Raw genomic sequence first — 11724 nt, 5'->3', positions numbered from 1 at the left:
CCTTCCCATTTCCCTCAGGACAATAAGATAATAATTTATTTAGCGGCAGGGCTAGGGAAGGGAAGAGAAACCATGAAAGAAATCCTTGGACTTCTCATGGGGAGAAAGGCATGGCACAGAGAGAATGGCTCTACCAATCTCCTCGAGCAGTAGACTGGCAAGTACTTTTATAGAGCACTGATGGGGGTGACCATCTGACTGTGGAAAGTTCCCTTAGTGAGGGAGGAACATCCCCCACTGGTGGTGGCTGGAGGAGTTGGGGGAGGGGCAGCTGCAGCTCTCTCAAACTATCTCCTCAGGACACAAAGGCAGCAGCCACACCCAAATTTATCTCCCCAGGGGTAAGGGAGACTAGAATGAAGGGTGGAGGTCCCAAATCTAGCTCAGTCCAATCTGGTTCCATTTATCTCTTTAGGCGTATCTGTCCTTTGGTTTAGCTTCTCAAGCAGAAGTTTCCTTGATGTACCCCAGAGAACTTCTCGGGTGCTCTGGGCCCATAACACCTCCATTACTTCGGCTGAGTAAGATTGGCACCCTTCTTTTTTCTTTTTCTTTTTTTTTTCACTTAAAGGTATTTTATTTTTTTCAATTACATGTAAAGAGAGTTTTCAATATTAATTTTTGTAAGATTTTGAGTTCCACATTTTTCTTCCTCTCTCCCTTCCCTGTCTCCTCTCCATGACAGAAAGCATGTTCTGTTACAAGTTATACTTGCACAATCATGTTATTCCTATTTCCAAATTAGTCATGTTGTCAAAGAAGAATCAGAACAAAAAGGAAAAAAACACAAGAGAAAAAATTTTAAAGTGAAAATAGCATGCTTTCATCTGTCTTTAGACTCCATAGTTCTTTCTTTGGATGTGGTTAGCTTTTTCTATCATGAGTCTTTTGGAATTACCTTGGATCACTGTATTGCTGAGAAGAAAGAGCTGTGTCTTTCAAAGCTGATTATTACACAATGTTGCTGTTGTGGTACCAGTATTTCTAAGCATATTCTTTTATTCTGTTAAATACTACACCTAACTCTTCTAATCTTATTTTCTCATAAACACCTGTATTTGTTACTTTGCATTATGAGAATGCAGGACAGCTCAGGAAGCCACACTGGAGAGAGTATTTTAGGTTTTTTTTTTTTTTTCATACATAAAAAAAACTTCAGGGGGCTGCTAGGTGGTGCAGTGGATAGAGCACAGGTCCTGGAATTAGGAGGACTTGAGTCCAAATCTGGTCTCAGACACTTGACACTTACTAGCTGTGTGACCCTGGGCAAGTCACTTAACCCTCATTGCCTCAAAAAACCTTCTCTCCCTCCTACCTCACCCCCCCCTCCCATTGAGAAAGTAAGAAAGGCAACACCTGCCTCCCCATTGCAAATATGTATAATCAAGTAAAACAAATTCTTGCATTGTTTTTTTGTTTGATGTTTGTTTTTTCAAGGCAATGGGGGTTAAGTGACTTGCCCAGGGTCACACAGCTAGTAAGTGTCAAGTGTCTGAGGCTGGATTTGAACTCAGGTCCTCCTGAATCCAGGGCTGGTGCTTTATCCACTTCGCCACCTAGCTGCCCCTGCATTGGTTATTGCAAGAAAAGAAAATGTCATTCTTTCACTCTGAGTTCATTGTGGTTCTTTGTCAGGAGGTGGATAATAGGTTAATCTTGAGTAGTCTTGATTTGTACCAATAAAGCCCTGTTGATTCCAGCATAATTCTCAAATCCATCTCTCCTGAGCTATAGTCCTGCTTCTTCAGATACCTAGTGGACATTTCGAATCATATGCCCATATCTCAAACAGAATTCATTATCTTTCCCACCTAATCCTCTTCTTTTCCTAGCTTTCCTATTTCTCATGATGGCTCCACAACCCTTCTATTCATCCAGGTTCACAACTTTGGTGTCACCATTGATTGGATTGTGAGTGAGACTCAAATGAAATATCTAAGGGGATTAGCAAACTTGAAAGTGCTATGTAATTATCAACTATTATTATTATATTATACTATATCTACTATATTATTATACTATAGCTACTTAGGTATGCGTTATATTGTTCTAGTAGAAGCTCCATTAGTGCAGGTATATTATTTTATGTAAACTTTATATTTGGCCTGGGCCTACCTAATATTGTATTCTCCCAAGTATCTGGCATAGTAGGTGCTTAATTTTTGTCAAATTGTATTCCCAGATTTAGTCATCCTTATGTTCACTGCCTTCCATCTTTCCCACCTTCCTATACAGCAACAGTGGCTTTTTTTTTTGGGGGGGGGCAATGAGGGTTAAGTGACTTGCTCAAGGTCACATAGCTAGTGTCAAGCATCTAAGGCCACATTTGAACTCAGGTCCTCCTGAATCCAGGGCCAGTGCTTTATCCACTGTACCACCTAGCTGCCCTTCACCAGTGGTTTCTTTAGATGCCTTCTCATCTATCCTCTTCGCTGATAGTACTTGTGAGTATATAGTCAGAATTTCATTTTTAGGACCTTCTATCCTTTTAAAAAAATATTCCTTTTTTTTTGTGGGGCAATGAGGGTTAAGTGACTTGCCCAGGGTCACACAGCTAGTAAGTGTGTCAAGTGTCTGAAGCTGGATTTGAACTCAGGTCCTCCTGAATCCAGGGCCAGTGCTTTATCCACTCAGCCACCTATCTGCCCCTTTGTATATAATTTTTTAACACAACTTCCCTTGGAGTCAAAGTCTCCTAAACTGTGAATATTTGATAGATTTATGGAAACAGTAGTAGTATGATCTGTGATCATGGGCACAGGAAGTTATTTTTTTAAAAAGTAACTACTGCTTGTCCTCTTTTGCTTTCCAGTGTCCTTTTATGCAGTTGTTTCAGAAAAATGAGGGGTCGTGGGAGGGGGTAAAAAGCATCTTTGAATTCAAACATTGAACAGTTGAACTTTGCCATTGAGCTAAAAACTTTGCACAGCCCCAACCCTTTCTCTGCCCCCATGGGAAGAAATGGAAAGGAATTGTATTGGATGGGTAGCCATGGATGGGGTGTAATCTGTATCACTGAAGGGAACATTTGCATTGATGAGAATATAGATCCCTTAAAATGTGAGAGTATTTTGCTGAAAAGGATAGTTTCCGTTCAGGAAGTGATGTAGCCACTCACTGTTCAGTTTAGAGAAACTATTTCATAAGATGGTGAAAGTCTCTTGGATAACTCTTCCTCCCTAAAAACTAGTATTTCATTATAAGCCTGAAACTTAGATTGCTTTCACTGAAGCCTAGTAAACAACTTCTGCCTCCAAGAAAATGAGCATTCAAGAGATTCAACTGTATATTCTCTTCATAACACATAAGGTACAGAATCTGGACACCATTTAATGCCACATTGCTGCAGAAATGTGTATACATGCACACAAGCAAAATTAGCTATTATCCCTTTTACCTCAGCCCAAGTCACATCTAAACAAGTTGAACATTTTTAGAGAACAGTCACAATCTGGGTGTGAATTAAGCCAGTTGAGGAGGGGGAAGCTTGTAGGCAGAAATGCTTTTCTCCTACCATTCCAAGAACTGTTTTATGGCCATATAGCTTCTGTTGATAAGTTCGGTAGACAGGACCATTCTCGTTTTGTGCTGATCTCACATTATGGATTTTTCCCGGTTAATTTTGGGGGGGAAAAATCGGCTTACAGCTGCCATGTCAGGCTTGGAATGTCAGTTTCTTGAAGTCCAAATATAACGTTTCCACATATAGAAACACTTTATTTAGTTGGATTTATCAGGATGCCAACTCTGTTCCACATAAATGGAATTTCTAGATAAATGTTTGCCCTTTTAAGCTTTCTGGACAGAAATTTTTCTAAGCAGTTTCACCTGATTCTTTGACTATCCAGAATATAGTTATTTACTCATGGTTTTATTTTGAACAGAATAGTTTATATCATGTCACTGTAGCTCCAGAGGACATCATTATTGCTTTTTTTTTTTAGTGAGGCAATTGGGGTTAAGTGACTTGCCCAGGGTCACACAGCTAGTAAGTGTTAAGTGTCAGAGGCCGGATCTGAACTCAGGTCCTCCTGAGTCCAGGGCCAGTGCTTTATCCACTGCGCCACCTAGCCGCCCCCATTATTGCTTTTTATGGATTTTTTGGAGAGCTTCTCTCCCTATCAGTTATTATTCTTTTTTTTTAATCTGTGATTTCATAAATTCCCTCTACATTCGCTATAACTTATATTCTTAGAGCATTGCCAAGACACTGAGGTTAAATGACTTGCCCAGGGTCACATAGCTAGTAAGTGTCAAGTGTCTGAGGTCGAATTTGAACTCAGGTCCTCCTAAATCCAGGGCCAGTGCTCTATCCACTGTGCCACCTAGCTGTCCCTGCATAGAGTCTTCTAGCCAGAACCCAGTTTTACTGGCTTTTTCAGGTCAGATCTCTGCTATGTCATATTCTCTCAGCAGTCATTCTCACAGCACACCCACTCTTGTTTTTGCTGTTTCTGGTATGATGTTGGCTGGAAAACAGATTACCAAGCTAATTTTAAGCTCTTTGAGGGTAGGGCTTTTTTGTTTGTTTCTCCAGCATCTGGAACATAGCAGGTGCTCAATAAATCCTTGTTTGATTGAAATGTTAGAATTGTGTTTATAAGAGGGGTAGGGAGTAGTAACACATGGGACACAGAAAATCCTGAGAGGACTTGTATGAATTGAGGCAGTGATATAACCAGCATCAGAGCAATTTATGCATTACAATATTGTAAAACAAAGTAACTGTGAAATAAGATTAAATGGCCAGTAACTCTTCCAGATGTTTGATAAGGAATCATACTTCTGACCTCTTGGCAGAGAGGTGATGGAATAGAGGTATAGAATGAAATACATTTTTAGACACAGCTTATGTATGTATAGATTCATTTTGCATTTTACTTATTATGAGGTTTTTTTGAAGTAGAGAATTGTGGAGTGGTAGTGATAGTCTCCAAAAGGAAGAACATCAAGGAAACATTAAAAAAAAAAAGAAGAGGGCAGAAGGAAGTTTAGGATACACAGCTGGTGCAGTGTTGAAACTACCATGTTAAATTATACACATATATGCATACACATTTATAGCTTTACATGACAGAATCGTCCTTTATCTAGTTGTGTCTGCAGCCTTGGATATGTGATAAATTACTTGCAACACACTTTTGGTTGGGGAGATGAAGCTAGAAAGTGTGTGTGTGTGTGTGTGTGTGTGTGTGTGTGTGTGTGTGTGAAGAGAGGAGTTGTGCTTCGAAACAGTCTAAAACAAGAGTCTTTTATTTGTTTTAACCACAAGTTTTTATTGATGGATGGAAGAATACAATTTTAATGGAACAGTAAGGCACAACCGTGGATTAAAACAGTTTGCTATACAGCCAAAGGGGGGGGATGCATTTTTTTCCTTTAAGAATCTTAAATATGCAAGTCATGAAGCCACTAAAGTACCTCTCTAACAGATCACATCGGACAATTCTTCCCTTTTATACAATTCCTATATTACATCATCTGAGCAGTGATCTAGGTTCATTCCCTCATGAGAAAGTCACTGGCACTTTGCATCTACACTGCCCCACCTGACCACTTCATACCCCATCCCACTTTTTCAGCTGGCATTCTGATTCAGGACAGGTCAGCAAGCTACCTTCCCAAAAGAATCCCATGTACATCTTGATCAGTCTTCTGATGCAAATAAGCAAGCAAGGAGCCAGGAAAAAGCCAGTCCAGGGCAGATACAGAAATGAATTAACTCATACAACAGTTAGCATGGCACAGCCTGATTCAGGGAAATCTCAATTAAGCTGACTTTGGCAGGGAAGTTGCTCTGGCTTTTTTCACGGGCCTACAAACCCACCTCTGGATGTGCGATCAGTGTCAGACCCCTTGTTTCTGAAGAATCGGGTGCAGTATATATGAGGGACTAGGAAACTAGTTAACCAGGAGGCTAACTTTGCAATACATTCATCTCTTTGGACCTGTAACATGAGCTGGCTTTGAATCCCAGCATAATCATTTGCAAATGTCAATTTTTAAGAGAATTTGTGTGCAAAACTTCAAGATACTGAGGACAATCTTTAAATCTCTTGGTCTGGGTTAAGTTAGGCACTTCCTTAACACTAGTTTATCTACTTGGACACTCAAAGTATAAGATACTTTGAGTGTTGTAATATCGAAGTATAAACCATGCTATAGGTGTCAATACCAAGGATCTCAGGACACTAAGCCTGCCTCCCTTTCCAAGGAGCCATGAGAAATCTCACATACATATTGCCATAGATGCCATTCTGGTAATACCTGCCCAGAAATCTAGCATGCTTCCAGGTGGCTGGCTAGTTTCTGAAGGGTAAATACTGTACTAACGAGTAATCATGCAGGTCAGAGACCAGAGGTGAGGTGCCCTAAGCAAGCACACCCAGAGGGTTTGACCCTCCACTTCTCACCTTGGCCACTCACTTTCAGGAAGGATGCCTCCATCCTGCCGTCTTTCAACTACAACACAGAGTGTAAAGAGCCCAAGAATGTTCCTATTCTTCAAAGAAGAGTGGTAGGTACCCAAAAGCTCCTGGGGAGGCAATGTCCTAGAGTCCCATTTAAGGGTGGAAGGTGGTTAAAAACCATTAAGCCACCTCACCAAGCTTATAAGCCCTGACAAATCAGAGATGTGAGAATGTGATAGGCATAGCTTGGAGGAAGGAAGGACAAAGAGGGTGAGGCTCAAAAAGGAACGCAGAGACTAAAGGACTGGCTGTGCAGTTACATACATGCAGGTGGAGACATTTAGGTGTGCTAAAACCTGACTAGAACATATGTATGGCTCCAGTCTCCATTCAGGGGAGGGACTTTGCTGGCTCTTTGGGGATGGGGGATGGGGGACGGGTAGGGGTGCTTCCCTCCCTCCCTCTCTTGACTGATGGATTTATAGCTGACAGAAGCACAAAAAGGAAAGGCAATATTGATAGATGGAGAACTGTGGAGGGAGAAACCGAAGAGAGCAGGAGAGCCTAGGTGTACCATTCATTCCTTAGTGCCCTGCTTCTAACACCAAGGCTGGCAGGTGTGTGCTGGCACAAACAGGGCAGGATTTGTCATGCAACAGCAGCAGCGCTTGGGGAGAGAAGGGGCTCTGAAGGGAGAGGGAGGAAAAACTCAAGTTCTGCTTCTTAAATACAAGACAGCCAGGAATAATTTGGTCCCAATCTATTAGTGAAGAAACCGGATGCTCATCTTTTGCTCTACATCCACCTTCTCCAAAACCTGAAAGAAGAATCCAAATAGGCAATGAGACAAATTCTTTAAGTTCAAAAGCCATCATCCCATTGGTACCCTGAGCCAGAAATCAGTCAAGTGTCAGGACAAGAAGCCACATCTCAGAGAAGAAAGGGGAAGGAGAGAAGCCCACGTCCAACACTGAAGGTCAGGTTCGAAGGCTCTGTCCCCAGCAATCCCTCCCACAGATTAGAATTTACCTTCTAGCATAAAAGAAATGATTCCCTGACCTTGACAAACTCTGTAAAGGATATGGCACTGTCCCCATCCTGGTCAGCCTCTTGGATCGTCCTATCTGCAATGCTGCCCAGCTGCTCATCTGAAATATTCACTCCAACCATCATGCGTAGTACCTATCAACATGAAACATCCAGGAATTACAGGTTGCTTTTGGGGAAAATCTTTTATCAGCATGAAAATAGTAAGCCAGGGTAGTCTGAAATTTTGCCTTAGTCAATTATATTCAATTAAACTAACTAACCCAAAATGGTAGGTGTATTAGAAAGGAACTTGTCAGTTTACAAATGAGAAAAGTGAGACTAACAAAGGCTGAAAAGGACTTGCCTTACAACTTGGTCATAAGTGGAAGAACGAGGACTAGAATTTAGGCCCCCCAACTGCTACCAGTCCACCATGATAACCTTATTTTCATTTTTTCCCTCCTACTTTTTAGCCCCTTACATTCATATTCTTAAATTTTTTTGGTTAGTTTTCCAATTAAAAATTATCTTCTCTCTCTTTCATGCTCTCCCAATTCGTCCACAATAAAAAAGAAAACCTAAACCCTCATACTATGAATAATCAAGCATGGAAAATTCCCTTGTGTTCACGTCCAAAAATGCACATCTCATTCTGTATGTTAAGTTCATTACAATTCTGTTAGATAATGTGTTGCATTTTGAGCCTTACAGAATGGTGCTTTGTCATTACACGGATCAGTTCTAAAGTCCTTCAAAGTCATTTTTCTTTATAATGTTGCTATTACATAAATTATTCTCCTGGTTGTTCTCACTTCACTTTGTACCAGTTCATAGAGATCATCTTTGCTGTTTCTTTGGAAAGTGTCCATTTCATCATTTCTTACGGCACAATGATATTCCACTACATTCACATAATTTGTTTAGCCATTCATTCCCAATAGGTGAGAATTCCTTTATATTCCAGTTTTTGCTACTATGAAAAAGGGTTGCTATATATATTTTTTGGATATTCTTTTTCCTCTTTTTCCTGATGATTTCTTTGGAGTATATATAGGTCTACAAATGAAATTGGTGGGTCAAAAAGGCATACGTAATATACTGACTTTCTGGGCACTGTTTCCATTTCAAAGTGTCTACTCAATTTAAGTTCTTTCCTCAGGAATACTGAGAAATTATTTATGTTAAATTTTTTTTTCCTTTTGATCAGCCAATACCTGCCATCTCACCTTCTCAACTGAGAACACAAGAAAAATAAAACCCACTAGAAACACATACAATCAAAACAACTTTTCACATTAGCTATGTCTGAAAAAAAACAACATTATTCTACATTTAGAGTGCTTTACCATCCTATCGTTGTGGGGACGAATTTTAGTAACTACGTGCCGCAGGAGACTAAACACTTCATCTATTTCTCCTTGAGCCAAGCTGTCATTTCTCTTGTTCAAGTCTAGTTAAAGAATGGCCTGTACCTCCTGTCCAAAGAGCCGTCTAAATTACAGGGATTGCAGCCTAAATTCCAAATACTAGGCTGTAATACTAGGCCGTAAGAACCTAAAGTCTAAGTCTTTAATGTGTGTGTTGTTCCTCTACAGGGCATCCCATGTATGAGTGTGCTGTGGTTATAAAACAATTAGCACCACACACAATAGAAATAATGAGCAGGCACAGTACTACATTTACACAATGTTTTACAGGTGGAAAAGGAAGGAGGAAATTTATTTGCCATTCAAGAAAAGTCCTCCTTGGGGGCAGCTAGGTGGCGCAGTGGATAAAGCACTGGCCCTGGATTCAGGAGGACCTGAGTTCAAATCCGGCCTCAGACACTTGACACTTACTAGCTGTGTGACCCTGGGCAAGTCACTTAACCCCCATTGCCCCGCAAAAAAAAAAAAGAAAAAAAGAAAAGTCCTCCTTGTTAGGGATGGTCAGCAGCCATGGCAATGCAGCAACATCTCATACATTTGTTGAAAAGCACTAATCCCCAGTGTTTTTGATTATGAGGACCCTTTTTAATATATAAAATTTCAGAGACCCCCCAAATAATAGCCTCTATTTATGTTATTAATATCCATTGAGAAAAAACATGAATACAAAAGCTATGAATTCAGTAACATTTAAAAATGAATTCGTGTAATAACAGCATCCATGTATATTTGAAAAATAGCAACATACATTTGTGTGTGTCAGTCTAGAGAAGTTACATTTATTCTTGACTAGTGGGTCATGCTGCACACTCTCTTGGGGCTAAATAAAGATTAACAATACTTGGAACACACATAGATTCCAAGACACAACTTCATTCAATAAACTCAGTGGCTTTCCAGGGTTCCTCAGCCCAGAGTTTAAAAACTACTTTTCTGAAGTTAATATTAGACATGACCCTGTGTTATATGATTGTAGTGGAATGGACTTGTGCTACAGGAAATGACAAACAGGATGATCCCCGAAAAACCTTGAAAGACTAATGAACATTGATGTATAATGAAGTGAGCAGAGCTGAGGACACTGTGCGTAGTGAGGGCAAGTATTGTTCAATGAGTAATTGTGAATGACTTAACTACTCTCAGCAGTGCAATGATCCAAGACAATCCCAAGGAACTAATGAGGAAGCTTACTATGCACCCCTATAGAAAGAACTGATAAAAAGAACACTTGTGGATTGTACATATATAACCTGATTGCGATCTTGTGGAGGGGGGAGGAAAGGGAGGGAGGGAGAAAAATTTAGAACTCTAAATCTTATGAAAATGAATGTTGAAAACTACCCTCACATGTAAATGGAAAATAAAATAAATGTTGGGGAAAAAAAAAAAGCTGGCTCCATCTTGAAACCTTTGCTGATCTCCAGTGATCAGCCTGTCAAAGTGTCAAACCTTGACATATTTTAATAAACTCTTTTTAATTCTCAAAAAAAAAAAAAAAAGAAAAAGAAAAAGGAGTAGGAGGAGAGCCAAGATGGCAAAGTAGCAGGAAGTACAGTAAGCTCCCTGCCCTAACTCCTTGAAACACATCTAGAAAATGCACCAGACCAAATCCTAATTGGGAAATCCAAGAAAATGTCACAGTGAGTCATTTTTCTAGTCCAGGTCATCAGAGAAACACAAATAGAGAAGTCTATGAACTTTGGGTACAGAGTCTGACCAGGAATAACAAGCAGAAGCTGTGCTCAAGGGCAAGACAAGGTCACAGACCTATATCAGATATGCAGAAGCTGCATTGCTTACTACTGGTTTCAGGTCAAATATCCAGGATGGGCTGAGGAGGGGACCTGAATTTAAGGGCAACATCACAAGGTAAAGAGTGGTGTAGGACCCAGGCTGTGTATCGGGAGGACCAACTTCAAAAGTAACCACAGGGGCAGCTAGGTGGCGCAGTGGCAAAGCACCGGCCCTGGATTCAGGAGTACCTGAGTTCAGATCCGGCCTCAGACACTTAACACTTACTAGCTGTGTGGCCCTGGGCAAGTCACTTAACCCCAATTGCCTCACTAAAAAAAAAAAATAAAAATAAAAAAAATAACCACAGTGGTGTGGCTCAGACCCTAGCAGTGGAACAGGGTTTCCATTCAAACTTTTAGCCCAATCTGAAGCCTGCAAAGAAAAACCGGGGCAGGGATCATAGACCAAAGGGAAGTTTCCAGTTCTGTTATTCTCAAGCAGAATTGTGGCACAGACTCAAACCCAGGTCAGGAACTCATGGAGTTCAGACCAGGAGGCCGCACTCAAGCTTTTGCCGTGGCTCAGACCACTCTGGGGCACTGAAAGCTTGCAGGACCCCAGCCTGCCTCTGAGATGCGGGAATAGCACAACACTCAATACCCCAAGAAAGCAGCAACAAGGTTGACATTTAACTGAGAGAACCCTTAATGTGGCCTGAATCATCTTCCTCTTCTCTGGACACTAATTTAGTTCTTATTTCCTATAAGTGAGGCTGTGAACCTACTCTAGAATAAACTAGCTTACAAGATGGGTCTTGAGTCAACTGAAGTCCTAGAAGATCATTCAGATTCACAATCTAGTCAAAGGTGGTATCAAACTGGAACATATTCTTCTCTTCCTCTAAACCAAAGGAAAAGAGGGCAGGATGGAGGGTGCAGATGGGGCAAACGTCTGGCAGCCCCTAGCAGGAGAACTTGGGGCTAGGCCAGGAGTGTCAGGTAGCAAGGCCAGCTGTCAGCTGGAGGGAGGCCTTTACAGCAATGCCTTTGTTCTCTCATCCTAGCCTGTGTCTCCTGGTCTTTTTTGGGATGCTGAGTTTTGAGTGTAGGTATTCACTCCAACCA

General features: G+C 40.9%; 1 protein-coding gene across 1 annotated transcript in view; it reads right to left on the bottom strand.

The window, feature by feature from the left end:
* Window positions 1-5248: 5248 nt before the first annotated feature.
* The window catches only part of CHP1 (calcineurin like EF-hand protein 1), a 57153-nt gene continuing 50677 nt past the window's right edge, over window positions 5249-11724 (bottom strand). The window contains exons 6-7 of the mRNA XM_043985771.1: window positions 7470-7592; window positions 5249-7227 (exon numbers count right to left, since the gene is read on the bottom strand). Coding sequence (XP_043841706.1) covers window positions 7174-7227; window positions 7470-7592 — 177 coding nt within the window. The 3' untranslated portion in view covers window positions 5249-7173. The remainder of the gene's footprint in view (window positions 7228-7469; window positions 7593-11724) is intronic.

This window comes from Dromiciops gliroides, chromosome 2 (assembly GCF_019393635.1).
Source record: "Dromiciops gliroides isolate mDroGli1 chromosome 2, mDroGli1.pri, whole genome shotgun sequence".
Lineage (NCBI taxonomy): Eukaryota > Metazoa > Chordata > Mammalia > Microbiotheria > Microbiotheriidae > Dromiciops > Dromiciops gliroides.
Note: the sequence above shows the minus strand (reverse complement) of the source record. Positions and strands in the feature narration are given on the sequence as shown.